Source organism: Zootermopsis nevadensis, unplaced genomic scaffold (genome assembly GCF_977971745.1).
Source record: "Zootermopsis nevadensis isolate Lab colony 2312 unplaced genomic scaffold, Znev_1.0 Znev_ptg000022l, whole genome shotgun sequence".
Taxonomy (NCBI): domain Eukaryota; kingdom Metazoa; phylum Arthropoda; class Insecta; order Blattodea; family Termopsidae; genus Zootermopsis; species Zootermopsis nevadensis.
The window spans coordinates 19418140-19440976 of record NW_028259154.1 but is presented as its reverse complement, the minus strand read 5'-3'; the positions used below and the strand labels follow the sequence as shown (position 1 = coordinate 19440976).

At 37.3% G+C, this 22837-nt stretch overlaps 1 protein-coding gene across 7 annotated transcripts in view; it reads right to left on the bottom strand.

Annotated features, from left to right (window-relative positions):
- LOC110834283 (protein O-mannosyl-transferase TMTC1-like) overlaps positions 1-22837 on the bottom strand; it is a 191684-nt gene that overhangs the window by 111961 nt on the left and 56886 nt on the right. For 5 of the 7 annotated variants that reach the window (XM_087354165.1, XM_087354164.1, XM_087354161.1 and 2 more), the window contains exon 3: positions 19210-19597. In XM_087354165.1, the coding sequence (XP_087210291.1) occupies positions 19210-19597 (388 nt within the window). Of the gene's footprint in view, positions 1-19209; positions 19694-20206; positions 20546-22837 lie in introns of all 7 variants that reach the window. The other 2 variants (XM_087354166.1, XM_087354167.1) reach the window with 2 other exon arrangements.

The following is a 22837-nucleotide window of genomic DNA, read 5'->3' as shown; positions in this document are numbered from 1 at the left end:
TTAAAAATTGCAGTCAGGACTACACTGCCGAAAACAGACGTTGCATTAACGGGTTTACCGTTTTCGCGTCAGTCGAGTCTGAAGTTAGTTCGGATAAAGCTAGACAAAAGAAGAGCGCATAGCGGCAGAAGACTAAGAAAATTACTTAGTGTCTTTTCCTGTGATGTTTTCCCGTCTTTCCCGCCTGTTAGATCCAGTATCAACCCTCTTCAACTAAGATTCTCTGAGCGAAGTTTCGTGTTCTGACGTCACTCTTACATCAGAGAGCTCGATGCTGTTCTACATGTACCCTGAAGTTGAGTAAACACCAGGCCTTTGCCAATTAGTTTTTAAAGCTGAAGTTTAAATTAGACATTTAACAGGCGGAAGAAATCAAATAAGCTACAGAGTGTGATGAAGAGAAATAATTGGCTATCTAACAGGATACGAAGGTGTAGCTTTTTACAACAATCTGTTCGCTACTTCGTGACGATGGATATCAATGTGATTTTCCAACTCCAAGGAACATAGTTCTTGTTGGGAAGTGAACAGTTTCTCAGCTAGTCAAGATGTTTCTCGCCTTAAGACACACGAAACTTGAACATTGCATTCACAACAGATGATCATTGGTCCCTATCCTGAGCCACATTAATCCAGTCATAATTTTCAAAGCCAATTTCTCTAATATCCACGTACAGGGTATTTTTCCATCAGGCCCTAGGATTTTCTCCATTACTATATTATTTCCTACCTATGTGTCCTTCCCTTATTTCTCCCTCATTCCTCTCATTTTATCTAAATTTCTCTTCAGCTTTCTTCTTTCATTCTTTCTTTATTGATTTATTTCTTTGCTGTACAATTTCGTACTCTCTCCACCTTCCATCCTTTCTTTCTTATTTATTTTCTGTGTTTAAATATGACACGAACACACGTATTTAAGCATACTTCGTTCAAATCAACATAAATCTAAAAAAGTTTTAGGTAAAAAGTCGCTAAGAGCACATAGTTACAAGAATAGAGCCACGAGAAATATCAGCCGTGATTACGTGCCACATAATTCCGTTTTCCCCGAAGTCGGAGCCCATTTAGACCTAAATACCCCGGCAAACGATCATTGAACTAGCTTCTATAATATAACACAGATAATGTACCACTACGTTTTTCTTTCTGTATTTCAAACTCTTTGTGTGTAATAGATTTAAGCAGGAAGTGACATTACCTTGTCTCAAAACTCCTATTAATTCCGGCCACCCGAAATATCAGGGCCAGTAATGAAAATTTCTCGTTTTGGGAACGCACGGCTTCACATGGCGCTGTTTTGAACAGCGAATACCTCCACTCCTCTCGCGCTCTTGCGTCCATGTTAGCAAGTGCTCATCCAGTTTCCGAGCGATCGGACATAGCAATTTACTCTATAATCTGTGCTCGAGAGGAAACTAAGTGTTTAAACATCAGTTTGTTCTGTACATAGCATACAAAATCCTCTGCACATCTAGCACACAGACAGCCTGATCAAGAAACAAGTCAACTAACTCCATGGGATAGTCACTATTGAGAAGCTAATAGCTGTTCAGCTAGCCAAGAAATTATTTGTCCATATCCTGAGATATAATCCAACCCACATCCTCAAATCCTATTTCTATAATAAATATTAATAATTTTATTTCTTCACATCAAAGCGCAGAAGAAATCAACCGTTTCTACGTCCAAATTAAACAATTTCAATTCCACATTCGGTATTTTACATTAAATATGTCCAAACCACTTTACAGAATGTTTATGTCCCAGATGGTTTGAAAAATGTAAAGCACGAATAGCTTTAAGAATCAGTCCGTACCTCAAAGAAAACAACAGGTCTGCATTACAAACATCAGCAGGTTGATGCTGTTTAGAAAAATAATATTTTTTTTTACCCCGAGTCATTCAAAACCATACAGTTGGCAAAACGGGAAGTTATTGAGTGTTAAAGCGAATGGTACATAGTTATATATAGTTGCTACTGTGCTTTAAAGAGTCTTGCTGTGATGTACATTTTCTGTATCTCTGTGCAGAAGGTTCGCCTATAAATTGATCACGCATACAATACTCATACTTTCTGTCACATTCCCTATTCGCTTTGTTTCACACTATATACAATATATTTCGATGAAAAGGAATTTCCATGCATGTGCGTTTGGAATCCTTTAATTGGATTTGAATTGGAGTCAGGATGAGCGAGGAATGAGGTAGCTGTGTTAATAGAGGGGTGATTTCACGAGAGTACAAACACACTGGATTGTGATGGAACACACGTGCATGACAGATTCCATGGTTCAAACATACGACGGGGCAGAGTACTGCCCTCTTCACAAGTCAATTAATTCTACTTAAGTCTGTAGTGACTCGGTAAGGCGCTCAACGTTTGGTTTGCGTACCAAATACGAATTGATTTACGTGAGTTAATTATTTAAGCTAGCACATCGGTTTGAGAGCGCCAGTCAACCGATTATCTAAAACGTAATGTCTTGAGAAACAAAAATGGAACAGGTAACAAATTAAATAAGCCCGTACAAACAGTATACATGAGTTTCAAATGCGCTACCTAAAATACGTAAAATCTTGTACGAAATCGTACAGAGAAGTAACAGAAATCATAAAACGGAAGACACAAAACAAAATTATACAGTGATCTGTATCCTTTAACGTTATTTTCTGAACTATATAGTTTCTCATGGGAGAGATATTGTGAATAATGAATCTTTAAGGGTGCGAAAATAATTGCCCATAGCGTGTTTAAATGTACTTATTCACCATTTGTCAGTAAAGACTTAGAAAATCCACTATGATCAACCGGAACAGTACAGTTTGAGGGAAAAACCAGTGTCATCCAGTGACTGATTCTTGATTTAAAAGAAAATCTGGCAGCCCTGACGTTTGATGTTTTACTGAAATGTGACTTTATTAGTAGGTAAGATCTGCACACATAAAGGTTCATATAATTGCCACAGTCATTGTGCAGTAAAAAGAAGAATGTAAGAAGCAGTACTCGACTAGACAAAACCAGCAAACGTTGAAGACAAAAAGAATAACATTGCGAGCAATCTGTAAAGCGACTGGAAGAATTTGAAAGTGGCGAAGTGGAACGATCGACATTTATGGAATGTGTGAACAAGAAAAGAGGAATAATAAGCATTCTTACTCGCTGTGTGACAACAGAATGTGGCGGACCACGATTTTTCCAGAGATGATCTCACAGTTGAACATAACTGGTTCATATTTCGGGCAAGCTAAATTAAATGCAAATTTTCGTAATGCAAGTATCTGTTTTGTACACTGGAGCAGACTGTGCAGCAAAGAAAACATCTGACTCAAAACAAATTAATTGCATGTGCTTCGGTATATAAATTACAGTGATGTAAAAATTGGTAGGATGCGTGTGATAAGAAAATCTGTTCATAAGGTAGTATATTTGCGTCATATTGTGAATTAGGTTAATATTTTAATGTTTTCCGTCAAATCACAATTTTAATAAGATAATAAAATATAAAATATTTAAAATATCATTTCACGTTCCGCATCGAATGATCGATTTACAAATTGGAACGTCTCTTACGACATGTTTCGACCCGACATAGTAATACTTCTAGATGTCTTCCGCTATACACGTCATGTCTCTATCAACTCATCACCGGTATGTTTTATTAAATTCATTTTAATTTCATTTTACTTGTACACTCTACTATTTATTTACTTCCATCATTTTGTTTTCTATATTACTCCATATTTATTAATGTTTTATTTAAATCATTGTTTTACAGACTAATATTGAACATCAGATAAACCACGCCATATAAAAAAACAATACTTTCGTTCTAATATATAAGCGTAATCTGATAAGAACATTTCAATAAACTGCATAACATTGTAAATGATTGTAATTCGAGTTTTAAATTTACCAATCTAATTTATACCTGAGGACGGTTAAATATAACCGAAACATGTCGTAAGAGACGTTCCAATTTGTAAATCGATCATTCGATGCGGAACGTGAAATGATATTTTGAATATTTTATATTTTATTATCTTATTAAAATTGTGATTTGACGGAAAACATTAAAATATTAAAAAAATCTGTGTAGCTTTGGACAGAAACGTACTACCAGGAAGAAGGCTCTCGTGAACACGACAATAAACCTTCGAGTTCTACACCGGACGGCAAATTTATGTAATGGTGATCTATCAGATTCTCAAGAATTACTCTTGTCTGTGTAGATATTTAGTGCAATTCGTTGTGCGCAGAATTTGGTTTAGTCTACGAAATTGACATCATCAGCGTAGACGAGTAGGTGATGGATTAATAAATTAATTAATTCAATATTATTTAGGCCTATACGCCAATGCAAAAACAAATTAATTTATATAATTCAACACATAAGTAAGTTGCACGCTGCAGTTCACTGCAAGCAAGAAGAATGGTATATGAATCTGGTTCCGCCCTATCTGCAAGCAGAATTACCGAAGATTCGGTTTTTCAACTTTTGGGTTTGTCTTTACTAAAATATGCGTACTCCTGTCCATTTGAGGAAAAATAAAATAGCAACAACCCCTTTGTTGAAGAAACAATACGCGGTACGAATATACGAATATGTTTTCAGAAGGATTCTGACAGTACTCCCCCAAGGTTTTATAATCTTCAATGGATGAGCGAGAGGTCCGGTAAGCGTCCATACCTGTTCCAGTATAATCCAGTACACACACACACACAAATTCATCCAGACTGAGCACGAAATCCCAGATACAAAACCACGCTTATTTTGTAATCCCCCACGAGTAAGAAGAATTAAAATACCTTGTGCATTGTGCACGAGCCAGATGTTCGGGCGGGGGGGGGGGGCACATGGCACTGGGATTCTGTCATGTCCACATAAATCAGAAATGTCCACTGCGATCTTTAACTGAATGCGCAGTGAAAAACGAGCTACACGACGATCCGTGTTATTCTTCAACAGTTAACAGCTGAAAAATGTATTGCTTTTTTAACTCGAAGCTTCATGATCATGTCCACAACAGTCTGCCTTTATAGCCCGTGTTTAAATCATTAATTCACGCCCCGTTTCTCTAACTATAAGTCAAAAAATATCTTCTGACATACAATGGCCTACAACGTGGTTTCTACCGTTGACTTTTCCCTGAAAGAAAATTATACCTGCATTTGTTACTTCGCACATACCTACAGCGTGTTCCACTCATCCCATTTCTTATGTTTCAGCCCTAAAAGTATAAAGATCGGTGTCTTCTGGGTTGTAGCGCCGTGCAGCCTGGTACAAGATTACCAACGTTTCAGAGTCATCAGTGCAATAACTCATCGTTCTGACGATGGAGGCAGCAAGGACCTCTGAAAAGTTGGTAAACTATCAGAATACATGGCATTACAACCCAGAAGACAGCCACCATTTTAGTATAATCTTTATCCACCAGTTTCCAGGGCACAGGTAGAACTGATGGACATCCCCTTATCCGGAAAACTGATTAAAAAGAAGGGATGTATGGCTTACTTAAGACTTCTTTTGCAGTAGGCCTGAACAGTGTTCCCATCATCTTTGGTTAGGTAGAGGCACGTGAGTGCAGTTGCACTATGAGAGGCGCAAGGGTGGATTTGACTAGCTTAGCTGTGGCTTCCAGAACTTGTTACAGGGGTATTCAGACATCAATCGAGCTGTTCCGACAGTTACAGAATAGGAAGTAGATTGGACACAGCCCGTCTTAGAATTCAATATCAAATTCTGATCATTCAAGTCGCTTCTAGAACGACTTCCGGCCGGACAATCTCGGGTTTTCAATTTCTGATTCTCAACCAGAATTTCCTTTTCGATGTGACGCTCGCGTCGAAATTAAGAGAGAAATATCTTAATAAAAAAGAATTTTTCTTCGAATAGGTTTCAGGCTGTATTTTCTGTCGTTAGTGTTGTTGGACTTCGGTCATCGCCTAGCATTGATCTTCTTTTATGAATACAACGTATCGAAACAGTTGCAGTTTACGAAAAATGTCTTTTCAGAATCGCAGCCGACAGACAATGTTCAGGTATTCAATAACAGTAGCTGTAAAGTACCAACGTCAGGAACGTTTATAGTGACCTCTATATTGTAGTGCGTTAAATATCTAATAGAACAAAGGAATGGAAAGGTGTACTCGAGGTTCGAGTGCAAATATTTCACAAATTTCTCATTTTAGATGCATACATAATGTTACAAAACTGACTGACAACACAGTGCATAACCACATTATTTTTGTTTGTATTTAGTTAAATACGATTGGCTTATGGCCGAATATTGTTGGATGATATGGGTTGGGCATGTAGTACGTAAGCAAGAATAAGTACTGTGTATACAATTTTAGTCGTAAACCTAAAGGGAAGAGTCTATTTGGAAGAGAAATGCAAAAAAAGAAGGGTAATATTAAAATACATATTTTTATGAAACAGGACAAGGCTCAGCGGCGGGATCTATTGAACATGGTAATGAGTACTGGTATTACATTAAAGGTGGGAAATTTATTGACCAGCTGAACAATTACTAGCTTCTAAAAGTAACTCAAGTCAGCTCCATGGTTGGTTGGTCGGTCGGATAGGCATGGACTTCCATACTTGTATTCATCAGACACAATATCCTGTTACATGACTTCAACATGATGGATTGTCATTTTGCTAATGGGTTTATATAACTTAGTATGATATGTTTTCTTATGACCAAGCTAGTTAATTCGGTCAAGAGGTTAAACGTTGTTCCAGGATGTTTATAGACACAAGAAAACCGACACAGCTCTGTGGTTCCAGAACGCTTATATCAACATTGAATCCCTTCGCCATGAAGCAGTCCATAGGCTTCATTGCGATGTTATTATTCAACGCCGTATCATATGAAGCGACGCAATAAACCTTTAGGGTAATTACACTGGAAATAAAAGATTCTTTATTACATCACGTCATATTTTTTTATATTGATTCGGGGCATCGTGAATTTCAACGGCGAGATGCCAACAATTCAAGTCAGGAAGGGATTTCGGTTTGAATTCATTCGGCACGAACCGGAACTGCTTGGTTAGGTTAAGTCGAATGGGGCTGTGGTGATGTTGGTGGCATAGGGATTCGTGTAAAGGGTGGGTTCTTGGGGAGGCTTGAAGGGGGGGGGGGAGAAAGGAGCCTGCTGGAAGTGGGAAGACTCGAGCATAAACGGTCCTGTGTGTGTGACAGAGAGAATTGTGGTGAGTAACGACAAAGTTGTTAAAAAGTTTCTGGACTAAAGCCACGAAATTTGCTGACCATGACTGGAGGAATTTCTGTACCGCGGTCTGTTCCTTTCTCTTGGCCGTCGCCTACAAACTCCATCCTATTCTCCCGTCTTATCTTCCTTCCTTTCAACAATTCCTTCCCTTCTCACAACAACTATTGCAATAAGGGCCTTGGATTCCATTGTAGCCCATTATATACACTGGTAGAGTAGGAGATGTTTTGAACGTTTTCCATATGTAGACAAACTACATCTTCATTCTTGAGATAGAACAATGGAAGACAAAGAAATCTTGTTCTTGGGTACAATTCATCTGGATTTAAAAATACGCGAAACAGCTTCAATTTAACTTGAAGCAGAAATAGTTTTGACATTGTTTCCTGCTCTTTAAAAATTATTTTTCGGATGAATTGCTGTACTATTCCTTCCCTCCAGATTCCTTCTAAGTCACCGGTTTTTAAGCCCAAATCTTAACCGCTTGTCTGTAATTTCTCACTGAGGATTTTGACATGCACGTTATAATATTTCTGGGAGAAAACTTCTTCACAAATAAATTCATGTCACACTTCTTAAAAATTCTTCCCCCCTTCTCATTTTGTTGCTTCAGTTGATGTGAATAATCGGGGGGGGGGAAGGGGGGAGGTTCGAAAATGCAAAACTTGACTGATTATATTCTTCCTCATCCCCATCAAAAATGAAAAAGTTCCGGACGAAGTGAAGGGAGACAGAAGGAGTAGGAGTAGGGTGAAAATTTTTAAGTTTCCGCCTTTTAATTAAGATCAGAGCTGCTGGTACAAGATGTTTGCTGGCAAGAGTACACTTTTACCCCCTGTTGATTTCCCATCTCCAAACCCATCGCCTACTATAACCACGTCCGTCTCTCACCCAGATGAGCTCTGCTATAAGAATGGATCCACTCTACTTCTTCTCCTTACTCTCGCTTCAAGTCAATTAATTAATTGAAGAGGGTGGGTTAATTAGGTGGAAGACGGCTGTGGCGGTTTGCTCCTGTCGCCGCGCTTTGCATGGACTTCTGAGAAATGGAATTACTCCGGAGCCCGCAGTTTCATATCATCATAAAAGAGAATTACGGCTTCGAAACGAAGACTATTAGAAAACTGTACGGTCGATATTCCATTGATATATTCAGTGTTTTTCCTTAAACCTTTGAAGCCCGTGAAATCGTGCTGTTATCATGGCGATGTTAAGTTGCGTTCTAGTTATTAATCTCTTATGCTGACGTCAGTTGTGTGTATCGATGTGAACACTTTTCAATTTTAGAATCGATACATCTACTAGCCTGCGTGATATTAAAAAGTAAATAATGTTATGTAAATGAGTTGGTAGTTTTATTTACATAAAAGCGAAAGAGTAATTTGATAGACAAGTCGTTGGAAAAAAAAGAAAAGGAAAAGGAGAGGAAATTGGAGACTTTAAATGTCATCACGCCATTACGTTCTTTTTCCGCCCAATTCTGTAAACATTTCCAAGTAAAAATTTGTTACAAAACAACATTTAATTATACCTATAAGTACCTTCAGAAGGAAAGAAATGCAAAGTAATTTTCGATTGTGTTCACAGTGTCAAAAGCTTTCGTAATAGCGTTGCTTTATATTTGACACAAGACGTTTGCTTTGAAATAAGTTCACAAACTTCCCTCTCGTAAGAGATGTTAAGATTTATAAGAGAGGGCAAATGGAAAAATTAAAAAAGTAACAAATGTAAAGTATAAATACATAATAAAAATAAATATGTGAATGACCCAAATACGAGTTCTATAACATACACTTAGTTACTGGGGTTTTTAGAAGCAAATATGTGATGATTTATACTACGAAGTCAAAGTGAAAACAATTATATGTACTCACGTATTATAAGAACGTCTTCATATATAGTTTAAGTTAAGATTAGATGTTCGGATGTAATAACAATTTCCTTGCATAAAATACAAAAGTCTTCCATTCCATCACCAATAAAAAACTAATCTTAAAAACTGTAAAAATTGTAACAGATATATATGAAATCGGAATATTTTCAGATTTGCGTTTATTAGAAACACGATCCCTTGCTAACGCTGTTATTAATTATCCATAAGATTAATCTTAATTAATCAAAATTTGTTTATCCAGTTGGATCACTTGCCCAAAGTGTCAAATGATCACCGCTGGTTTGTTGCTTGGCAACCACTTAACGTGTCAAGGGACCAAAATGTGGCGTAACGAAGATATGTATAACAACAACATCATCATCACCATCATCATGTAGCTCTCAAGAGGTTGGCGGCTTGTTGGCTGGTTCCTGCCTCATGTATGAAAATACGTGCGTACATATTTAAGCATGCATGCCTAGCTCTTGATCTATCCACAGATAGATCTTTATCTACAATTGTTTTTTTTACTAATTCATTTCTCCTGCTGAGATAACATTCCCTGCCCTTAAACATATACCGAAACCTAACCATACAGCCAGTGGCTATTCAATTTACCGATTGAGATCTCCCACGAAACCAAAATTCCTATTATTATTTTCTTTAATTCACAATAAAAAACATATAATTGAGGAGATAAGCTCAGTGACCAAAGCGTTGACTTGGTCCACGTATTGTCCAGCAGCTGCCTTTAGGAGAAAATTCAGGGTAGAGAGATTTATTTACAAGACCCTGGAAATTGTGAACCCAATATTTTCATCACCTCTATCGACCGACACCAAACAACGGATGCTGTCATATCAATTTGGCTCTAGGATGTGGATTTATATCGGCACTCTAGTGAATTTTGCAACATTGTGAGAAAGCGCGAGAGAGAAGTCTCGTGTGTGAGTAAAGTCTCACTCACAGAGAGATCCGGAAATATGGAAGGCCATGTCAGATCTATTTCAGCTCTGGGGTTCAATAACTCGAGTTGACACAATTCTTGGAGCGGAAATGACAACCGAAAACGAAATGGGTAAGGCCATACAGGGAGCTGTTATTTCGATACAGTCTGGATGCTATAACGCCATCTTCTGACGAGATTTATTGAGTAGGTCTAAAGATACATTAAACTTTCGAATCTTAAGGTTTTCTATTCTGTAGAAATCTATAAAATTGTACACATTCTGGTTGAAGACTTCTTATAAAGACTGAATCTTTAGAATCGACGAACTTATGATCCTATCATCGAGGCACACATGAAAGTTGTCATAGACAGATACAGTTCAAACTTCGAAAATCTGTAGAGAAGAGTTCCTCTTTAAAAGCTGATAGCCATATTAGGATTTTAGGTTTTCACGGCGGAGAGTCCAAAGATTTTTATAAACGTAGTTTTTCGAAACACCCTATCAAACAGAACAAATATGGTACTGGAGTTTGCTGCGTTCATACAGACAACAAAGCCTACCGGCTAGAACGTTTGCCGTATTTAGAAAGCCGAATTAACCGTCGTTTTTATTCCACTACACCAATATCATGAAGGAAACGTCCACTGCCTGAGTTGTACTTCACATGCACGACGTTTCGGGAGAAGTGTCTTGTTTTTATTTTGGATAATGCTCATTATCTGACGTAAATTTGTGTCAACGTCCGTGCAATAAATCAGCCTTTAAGAAAATCACGACTTACCTCATGGGCGAACAAAGGACGTGTATGTGATCTACGGACAAATATAAGCAGTTTCATTTTATTGAATATACGAGATCGTTTTGGTACAATATGGCCTTAAACAACTTTATGGCGTATTTTTAGGAAGATGTCACATAGGGGAGTTTGTGTCCGTGGTCTCTATAGCTGATTATGGCCAAATGTCTCACTTTGTGGACGACTTTATGTACTTTATATTGCAAAAGAAAACTGATACCGGCCGTTTTGTTCCTGATCCGCTTAAGTTAAGCAATGAAACACAATCCAGCAGATTTACGAGGCAAATAATCATAATATTATGAAGCATAAATCTGAACTAAGCTCGGTTAAACACTAATACTATTTGGCTACTTACGTTTTACAACATTACATCTACTACAAACTTCTACCGACCAGTCCACACGACCCCCGAACCCAGAAGAACATCTTAATCAACTACTCATTTCGTTTCTTCATTAACACCAATTTAACAGCTACAAAGGTTCTGTGACTGTAAATGATAATTGGGTAAGACGCGGGAGGAATCCGTGGTAACTAAATGTACCACCCGCTTTAACTTTCAATAATCCTGCATTTCGGTAAGTATTTGATCATAAATCATGTAAACCGTTTTAAAATAGATCGTATACCAAGTCGTGAATCGTTCAGTGCTTTCTGAAACAGAGTGTAATAAACAGATGTTAAGTTTCTCCAGTCAACAATGTCCGTATTGTGACAAACAAAATTAAATACTTAACACTGAGACAGTTAATCTAAATTTGATTCAACGCTCATTTTTTTTTCTTTTTGTAGTAACTTTACAACATTTGAACTGGTCTTTCGACCTCGCCATTTCGAAACAATGGGACCAACGAATGTTATTCACCCACACCACCGACAAGCGGATTTGCCCCACATTTTTTGGCAGTGGCGCCTGAATCAATAACAGACACAGACCAACTCCAATGCTCGGTATCACATTGTACTCTGTACGTCCTCCCAGTACTTGGAATGGGTAGACAGAACATTCGATCACCTATGATTTTTTTTTATTTCTGATTTACAACCCGGGAAACAGCATGACTGTCTGCAAACCATGGGCTGGATTAATAACAAATTACGAGACAGACGGTGAATTATAGACTTTTTCCAAAATTCCTAATCAAATTTCGGATGTATTTTATAGAGTCGGCATAAGTATTTCGCTTGATTATTATTTTCACTTAAAACACCTTAAGGGCCTTATGAGAATTATAATCTACAACATAAAAATGGCTATTGTAATTCAACAGAAAATGGTTTCTTTCTTCCTTTCCTTTATCCGTTTCGTGACTCTATCTCCTTTAACAATTATGCTAAACGCTGCCTAAAGATGACAGCACTTTTAAAAATACATTTTTGCCAAGTAGCGTCCTTACTGATAATACAGCCAGTAATCCATTAGACACACACACGTAGTCAATCACAAACCATACCCGTAACACAGATACATTACACGTGTTACTTTTTTAGGTTAAGGAAGGCTGGATCATGAACCTGGGCATTCAACACAACACAAAAATCGACGGCAATCAGACTCCATTCACTTGTAGGTTTTCATGGAGTGGTGATTATGGATTATCACTTTCATAAATGTATCCAACTATAATTACGTAATGTAATTATTTCCAACCGTTCATACAAAAACTTTCCTAACAAATAATTATTAGCAGATTAATTTCCGGGAAACACTTGCTAGCACTCATTTCAGAATTCTGACTCCCCATCCAACGTCTAAGACATAAATAACTGCATTTTACCTGTTGTTTTGTTATCTCTCATGATAAGAGAGGGACACAGGTATAATGAGAGTTTTACAAAGCAGGGAACAGATAATATTTGGACTTGAAGACAAATGAAGGAACAGGAGGCTGGAGAAAACTATACGATGTGAAGTTTCTTAATTTGCACTCCATTTTCTTTCTCCGGTCGCCAATAACAGAATTCAAAATAATGTTAATTTACGCGGTATATTACCTAACCTCATTAAGCATGAAGCTCATATAAATATTATGTAAGATTTCAGTTCTTACCTCAAAGAAAACACAATGCTTCTCCATTACAAATATTGATTGGATAACGATATTCAGGGAAGCAATTGCTATTTAATCTGAGAATCATTCGAAGCCCATAAACTTACTCTACGGGTAAAAATGCAGAGATAACTTAAAGCTAGTGGGAAACCTACGTACAGATGCCACTGTGCTTTCAACAGCTGAGAACATGTTAATTTTTAGTGTTAGAATTCATAATCCCGAGGATCTTAATTAATATAACTTTACTTATGCCACTTTTATTCGCATGTTTTGTGTCAATACGAGGTTATGAAGTTGGATGGAGTAAATTTGCTATATATCACCAGGTGACAGAGTCGTGATACGGACAGGCGACCTTTTAACCTATTGTTACACGTGTCACACTTAGTTGTAGCACCACATGCTGATACTTAGAGTTTAAATTAACCTGTCGCATCTATTTATACACGTATAAACAGTACTCAAAAGAGTGACATATGTAGCTACAAGGGCACAGTAGTTTACACTTTCTTTAGAATTTGTTACTTTACGAATAAGATAAAATCTCTTGCAGTGTGTAAAACTCGAATATCCTTCCGACTACCTACTCTTTACTGAATACAGATATATCATACTGTCAAGATACTGTACTTATGTAATGTTACAACTAATAACCGGATACATTCCACATAGTAATCCTTTGTAAGTATTCGGTGAGTGCATTTCTTGGGTAATAATCCTTTGTGTTCAGAGACACGACGCTATGACGCAAAGCCCGCTTGTCCGGGTAAAGATTTGGGCGTTTATAACTCCGTCATAAACATTAATAATTGTTAAAGCAGTTTAACTACCCGCCACTATAATTTTGGAATAACAAATTCATTAAGTATAATTCTTTTAATATAAAAAAATTAGATCAGTTGAAAATCCCCGATGGTTAGACATCAGTTTGGGGCCTTACGCGTTTATGGCAATTAAATATAATATCAGTTTTAAATAAATTATATATTAAGGTATATAATGGATTAATTTGCCTCAAGATATGTACTACTGGCGGGTCGTTATGAACCTTCACGTTTCAGAAAAGGCAGCGAATTCTTGACTACTCAAGATGTTAATAGATTCTCAAAAATAAACATGTTCCTAGAAGTTACATGTGAAGAAACTTGAATTGAAAATAGAATTATCTCACTTTCTCCTTGAAAACGCATAGAATATCCATTCTATCCTTTTAGAAAGCAAACACGCCATCAGCTTTCCTAATCGATTGTGATACGACAACACAAGAAGTTATGAGTGGTTACTGGTTGCGCGTGTAATGTTTAAATATAAAATAATACTTCATATACAATTTTCAGGTATATTTATAATCTGTCTCTATACAGTATTTCACTTGCCTAAATCCAACGGTTCTTTAGTCATTTCAACAATCAAAAATAAATGTAGCTGCACAGTTTGAGCAGTCAGCACCTAGTTATTCTACATAAAATGGAGAAAATAAAGAAAAAATTTAATCTATATTATCCAACATCTACTACCGCGTAACTTCGCAGAATTTTATACTTAAATGGTGCTTCCAACACTTTGCACGACTTACAAGGCTGTTTCAGTGTGAATCAGTTTTATGAGAATCCATCACCTACTTTTAACGGTTTTCGCCAGAAGCCCTCAGCTTATCTGTCTTTATATATTTAGAAAGAAAGGATAAATTGGCAGAATGCTTCAGTAACCAACCGATTCTTCGCTAGTACCACTTGACATTCTATAAAGTGGGCAACTGTTAGACAAACTATACACAATGTAGAAATCAATCACTTCTACCATTAATGTTGATTAGATTGGAAATGGTAATGTTGATGAATTCAGTTATGTTGGCAGCCTTGATAGATGTTGTGATTCTATACACAAACAGAATTTCCAATCACATAATAATACAATACATAAAACATCAGAGGAGAATTGCATAAACACTGTTATTGTAGTTCTGTTCTACATACATACTGTTCAGTCCAAATAAATGACTACAAGGTAAAGTGAATTGTCCACATAAAATAAAAATGTCATTGAAGAAATATATTTGGAGAGCGACCGATTACGGACACAAAAGAAATGTTGAGTCTGAGATATAAATTTGTACCATCGCTTTTCTTGTCAGGGTTCGACACAGTTGCCGGATTGGGATTCGAGTTTGTTTTCGGGTTAGAGGTATGGCTGAGAAAAGTAATTCTGAGAAGTGATTTCATTAACAGAAATCATACTGTGATTATCACAATACTGACAGCCACAATTTATTCTCCTTACACACATTTCATTCTACCTCCGTGGAACAAGTTACGAAAAGCCGATTTTTGAAACAATTTCCAATCTTTTATGAAAATCTAATGTTCGCTTTCATGCTTAGAAGTGCCAGCTATTTGACACTACTCTGAGCCAATTTGTAACCTAGTCAATACCCTTACATTTCATTTCTTTTAATCTTTTACAATATTATCCTCTCATTTACGCTTACATCTCCTAATCGGCCTCTTAACGTCAGGTTTTCCCATCTGTATATATTCATTCCACAGTATTTCACTTCAATTAATGTGACAGACGCCTCTTATTCAAATTCAGCTTTAATCTCTTACTCATCTAACTGTCTGCTTTCATTCCGCTCCTCAATGGACATTGAGATCAGTTCCAAAATTCAACACTGGTCATTTACGAATTTGCAGTAAGTAGTAATAAGCACACGTAAAACGTCTTGACCGTTTGAAGCCCGACGTTCATTTAAATACCGTTTTAAAATTCAGCTCTCTCTCCTCAAAAACACAATGCATCTCCATCATAAGATCCAATTAGTAACTGCTGTTTAAGGAGACAGCCTAACGCTATTTATCTTAGGAATTGTATGAATCCCCCGTGTGTGGGAAAACGCAGGGCTACTGTTTGTTAAAGTTTGTGGTACATTTAAGTACAACTGTCCTTTAAGCAGTTAAGAGACTTTCCTGCCCAATTCATCGAAGAATATTGAAAACTATATAGCCCTATTATGTCCCCACACAACTTTAAAATAACACATCTTAATAAGGGATGTGAGCTGCAGAAGGACTACCTTGTTTAAAAACTTCGAAACTTCGATTTTTAACTTTTATTAATACCAGCTTGAATACAGAGGCATCAACCAATGCATGTGTTCTCATAAGATATGAGATTTATTATTGCTTGTTTGGCGGAATTTAAAATTCCGCAACAGATGTGCCACTATAAGTTTTAGCGTCTTGTATATGTACACACATATACCATAAATTTTATAAAAATCAACATTTGTAAATATATTAATACGTAATGTGGACTAAACTCTTGTCTCAGCGCTTTTTTAATATGCCTTCCTAATAACGTATTTAAAGCTGTTCAAACATCGAAACACATTCCGCCTCATAAAAATCAGATACAATTCAAGAAATGATTTTCAGAACAACAAAAAAACGCTACTGAGGACAAACTGAAAATGGGTGCATACATTAACAACGAAAAGCTAAAAAAAAACATTTAATCACAGTTTCCTATACCATATTAGCAAACACAGTAACAAAACTTCGGTTTTCAAATACAGCAGAGATTTTCCGACGTAGAAGAGAAATTATTCAATTCCCAAGAACATACGCTCTATGAAATTCTTACGTGTGAGATTTAAGTTCTCACGGAAATAAAATGTCAATGTTGGTCTTTCTGGGTTACAACATCGTGTAAACTTGTAGGCAGAGATTTCAAAGTTTCCGGAGTTAACAAAATCCCCCCATCTTCAGGGCTGAAGATAAGAGAACATAGGCAGATAGGACGTTTCGGGGGAGCATACTGCTTCATCTTCAGCCCCAAATATGGAGGGAGTTTACGTTTATATCCAAATGTACGTCAACAAGGAGTCAGAATTCAGAATAATTAATTTATTTCCATTGTTTTGTATTATAAAGGACACAGCTACGCCAATTACAAGAGAATGCAAACGGATTTCTTTTATTTTTAATGCTAAATTACTCAAATGGAAATTAAGCCAGTCGGCGCCTTCCTGTTTCTGCACGACTGAGAAAAATGTTAGTTAAGGTTTCCGTACCCATTTGTTTGAAACGGACTTCGCGGCTTCCTGTCGTGAGAAACTCAATTACACACACCTCTTGACACCGTGACATACTTTGTTTTTAGTGCAAAACCTAGTTTCGGTGTGGAGAGAAGTGAAGTCCAGCTCCAACTTGATTGATTACTGAGAGAAAGAGGGCCAATAGGGCCACCCTCGCCCTTTTGTGCTCAAACCTGGCGGTTACAAAGACACGTGATCTAGGATGGGACTGACAGCAAGAACATCAAGTTTTAAAACCCTTTACCCTTTAGAAAGAAAAAATATTACCATCACGTCTAAGAGCTGATGGATGGTAGTTCAATATCTGTCGGTTATCCCCGTGCCATGAAACTCCACAGTACAGATTTGTCAATGTTTCATTTCCGCTTTGATAACTACTGAAACGCTGATGTAGAAAATACTTTGGTCTATAAGTCAACAGCCACGTCCTTTTTTAAAACTGAATGTTTACTGCCGTGTTCAGAAGAGTATATTACTGGTTCATATCTTTAGCCAGATTAATATATACAAAACCTCTTAACCTATTTCTTCCATGTCAATTTTAATAAAAAAAAATACTCAAATTTTCTCCTGCGTGTCACAAGGTGTCTCTTTTATTCGGGTTTTAGGACCACACTTTTTTTTACGTGCTTCTAATCTTATGCGTGCTACACGACCCGCCTTGATATAAATCTTAAACTCAATGCTTCTGTAAAGCAAAAAGTTGCGTATTAAAAATTACATATAGTCGTTTTATCTTCATGTTATCTCTAAAAGTCCTCTTAAAATCTCTCAAAATCCTTTTAACACATCCTCCTTCATCTTCCTCTTATATTTCGCACTGTACATCTCCCCATGGTTTTCTGAAAGGAACACACTTCAAATATATTAACTCCATGGAGCAGACGCTGTCCAAATCAACTTTCCTTATTTTGTGAATTCTAAGTTTATTTGGCGTGTTCACACGACCCAGCTATTGGATACCACACTGAGTCAGATGAATACACCTTATTAAAATATATTTATACCCTCTCATTTGCTTCTACGAATTCCGTTAGGTTTTCCGACAAAAATCTTCTACACATTTCTCAGCCTACGCCATGCGTACTTCATCTTCCGCCGATCTCATCCTCCTAGACTTCGTTTTCCTATTTTTCCTTAGGCTCACCTTCCCTCTAACTTCTCCCTTAAAGATGAGAGACCATGCTGTATACAACTTTACGCAGGATGTCAATGCCAGTCGTTCTAAAACAGACACCAATTCTTCATAAACCCTAAATTGCGTTCTGCCAGCAACGACTAAGCTTACTTCTAACATTTCCGGTCGTGGCTTAATCTGATATCCCGGCTTTTGGCTCAGGAGACTGAGGTAAACCACGCGGGCAACAATCAGGATATCCGTTTTCCAGGTCAAAATTTGAACCCGGTATGTCATAAATACGAAGCAGAATTGCTAATTACTCGACGACCAACGTCGATCACGATGCTATATAACTCAAAACATCTCAAATAGTCACCTAGAATAACATTATTAATGAAATAATTATCACGATTAATAGATTAATACGCCTTATCACGGCTCATTCTTTAAATACGCTACATTCAGTTTTCATTTGAGAAGTTGTTTCTAATTGTAAACTATACGAATAATGGATCAATTAGTATTACGAATAGACAGCAATGCGCGTCAATGTTACATTCGCCACTATAAATACCAAATACACTGATCAAGAATTGAAAGCCTGTTCGTATTTATAGCCGATTCACAACCAATGGGTTTTCTGAACTTAGATCTTGACACAGTGTCTCCTAAATCACCATCCAGTATTTTCATTACCCACCCTAAAGGCAACAAAATAGTACCAGTTTTTAGTTACTAATTGCAAAAAATCAATCAAACTACAGTTATTTAATCTACAGCAATTCCGGTAGATCACATGAAAAGCTGAATTCCAAAGATTTTGATACATGTTGTTTTGCATGTGTATTAAACGTGATTTACAATTTTGAGTGCTGCAATTATTAAATGTCTATATGACTAACTAACTACACCGAGTAGAGTTCTTGAGGAATTGATAGTCGACAGTAGACGAAATTTTTCGTCTTTTATGGAACAAGAATTTTCATTACTTTGCTTACAAAATCAGGAATGCAACAGGGTTATCCATACACACTTCCAACAAGACTGTAACTGTGTGCCTGTACACAGAAGTTCGTACCTGAAGGTGAGAGTGGTGAGTGGCCTGTAGGACTTGTGGCTGTTAACGTCGCTCATCGCAGTGCCCCAGAAGTCATTGCGGAACACGTGGCTCAGGGGGCTGAGTCCCAGCACGTCCTTGTTCTGCGTGACCGCGGGAATGTCATCGTGGACGAAGTCCCCGGTCAGGCCGTTGAGGTAGCAACTGAGCGCCACGACGCCCACGACGCCGTATACCCTCCCATTACTACTGTTGCTGCTGGTCTTAGAATCTCGGGGCCGCGCCGCCCGGGCGAGGGGAGCCCTTGAGGGCCCACGTGGTGACCGACTATAGCGGGAGCTACCAGGTGAAGATACTGACTCCCCGGCGAGCCTCATGGTGACAACACAAGGCGCTGCTGGACTGAATCCTCATCAGCACACACGCGATAGCGAATAAAACCCACAATTCATCAGTCTTTAAAATTAATGTAAAAGGTCTCGCGAGAGACGGAAATATGTGTTCTCTGTATGGAAGACAATACAAGTTTTCTGGGCACAACTAAAAGCAAATGCACGTAAAATGACAGAAGCTTTTTAAATGACTTTTACTTTAAAGAAGCCTGTGCAAGATTTACGTTTTGCTTCAGATGAAGAACTTCTTAACCTCTAATAAAGTTTCGCTCTGCTTGAATAACGAAACGCAAAGATTAGGCACGGAAAATTACAAACAGTGACATTTCTACCCTACCTATTTTACCGCTTCTACTATTAACGTTCGCAGATATCCAACCTTAATCGCCTTATTTCTGAAATAAGCTATTTCCTTAGCGTCCATACAATGATGTAACTATTTTGAATTACGTTACTTATATCATACATCCCGTACTTTAAACTCTATTATGTCTATACTGTAGTGATGCGAAATATACTATTTGTAAACAAATATTAAAAAGTAGGTTTGGTCTGATCATGTTTACCTTCACTAATTACGATTTAAAGTACAATTACGATACAAACAATAAATAACATGAACACACCCACTCAGTCAGCGATAATAATGACAATAACGAGACAAGGTCGTTTTAGCATAGCTCAGCGGCACTTCACTGACATACCAGTATCATCACCTAAAACAACACAGTGACGTCTACCACTTGAAATTGCCCAGGTAATGCGCCCCTATGGGCAGCCCGGTTCTCACTGGTTTGCAGATGAATACTGGCGCTTGGCTTATAGAGTGTCGTAGAGCCAGGTCGCGCAAGCGTAGAGCGCGGAGATGCCCTCTAGTATCAGAAAGAGAACAACAGAGCGTCCAGCGGGGTGGTGTTCAAATACAGAGCCACTTAGGGGTGGTCAGCTTGCGCGAGTCACTTGTTCTGAAACGCCACAGTGAAAAAACACACGAGAATGTAATCTGTTCAAAAACTGAGAATTTGTGACGTGTTTTTTAAGCATTAAAATGCTGTTCGGAACACGTTAAAATAAATAATTTACTTTTCCCTTCGATGCTAATTTCTAAAGTATGAGGTATGAAGTCATCAATGCGGTGAAAATGTCGATGTTTGTCTTCCTGGCAGCAACGTTGTGTAGACTTTTATTTCATACCAAAGTTTCGCCCGTGAAAATGAGAGCAGTATGTTCCTACAAAATGTTGGTATCTAACTACAAGTCCGAATAGCGTTAATATCCAGAAGACAAACATCGTCTTAATTTTTACAACTTCCATTCGGTTAACAAATTTATTCTTATTTGTCCCCTTTTTCTGACTGGTTTCTTAAACGTTATTCAGTCTAACATGACAAAAATTAAATTAATTTCAGACAAACAGTGTGTCTGTGTCTGTGCAGACTTACGGGACAGCTCCAATTATAAGTGTGATTTTGTATCTGTGTGCATAGTTCTCACAACATAAGCTCCAAATTAATTAATCGGTATGAAATTTGTGCCAATTCCAGATCAAACGCTAACCTAAGTCAATCAAATAATGTGCATACAAGTACTGTGATACAAGAGGAGAGACAGTGCCACAAACAATCCTGACATGTTATGGCAAATAATTTACAAAAACACTCGTATTACTGTCAAAATGGCCGCAGTGAAATCAGGTGACAAGAAACCAAAGATGGATTTCAGTCTCGCTGTGTACCTTTGGCACTTCGTACACGGGAAACGTTACAGCTTCTGTTCTTGTATTACACCTCTTCAATTCGCTCTCAGATTTGCCTGGCATTATTCTAATAACTGTTGAAATTCTAACATCTATCGACACTACTTGCATACAGCGTTTAATTTCGCAAAATATAACTGCCTATCTAGAAAAATTATCTCATTCAGTCGCTAAGCAACTGAGCTACAAACTGTAGTTCCACAAGTGCCGTACCAACAACATGCAGATGTGTTCCCCTTTCCAGATTATACACGTGTTTTAACAGGACGATGCCATCTGAACAAAAATTATACAGCTTGAATGTGTATTAAATAAGAGAATATTAATTCAACAGACATGACGAAATCTCTCAACAGTCGAATATAAAATACTGTTAAATTACGTAAAATCAGTATCTTTCGCGGCGACTAAATTCAACGCGTCAGGTAGTCGCAAAATACCGACGTTTCGAAAACGTTTAAATCCTGTTAAATTAATTTCACTGCAACGATTAACAAAATTAACTATGAAATTCATACAATTTTATAACAATTTTAAGTTTTATAATCTAAGGTAGCTTACGAACCTTTGAAAATAATTTAGGTGCTTTAAAGAACTCGTGTTATTAAAAATAAATAATCTATGATGTATTGGGTGGTTCCTTCATATAGATAAATTTAACTGACAAAAAATATGTTACATAAATCCTCATTAGTGTTCGACACGAATATAATTTATCATGCGCCACTTATTGCAGAGTGCGTGTTTGTCATTTTAAAACTCAACCGCCACCAAGCACAAATATTCAGTTTTCAATACGTTATTACATTCCATCAGACAGAAGTGTTTAGTTTTGAAATTACTGACTTGTCAATCAGTTCACATATTAATCACCATGCATTTCTCCTGCCATTCAATAAAAACTTTAAATAAACTCACATACGTCACTCAGTCATACCTTAAAATATCATTCGCCACTGACAACAGAGTTCTATATAGCAAGCCACGATTAAAATACCCTAGCTGAGTACGATACGTTCCCTATAACACAATCAAAACGTGCTTTAAAATTACTGAAATTTATCTACCTCAGCTAATTCTGCTCATCTTTAAAATGACAATACATTTAGGATCACTTGGATCTTCTTATGACCGAATTTAATTTTTACTGAAAACCGAATAACATAACCATTCGGTTCTATAAAGACTGGAGAATGTCTTCACCATATGAAATACTATGAGAAATATCTAGCTTCTCGAAGAAGACTTTTCTCCTTGGACGTAGTTTAGTAAGATATCAGCCATTTAATGTTCTCATGGCGGGAGATATATTGATGTAAACTTTTAGGCTGTGACGCCTTACGACCGTTGGCAATCACCCACAAGATCAGGGCTGTGGAGTCGATACTAAAATCTCCGACTCCTTCATAAAAGCTCAATATGCATTAATAATGGTAAACCTACTAAAATGGTAAATGGCACCATAAGAGATTTCATCATCACCACGTGAATCATCAGCCCA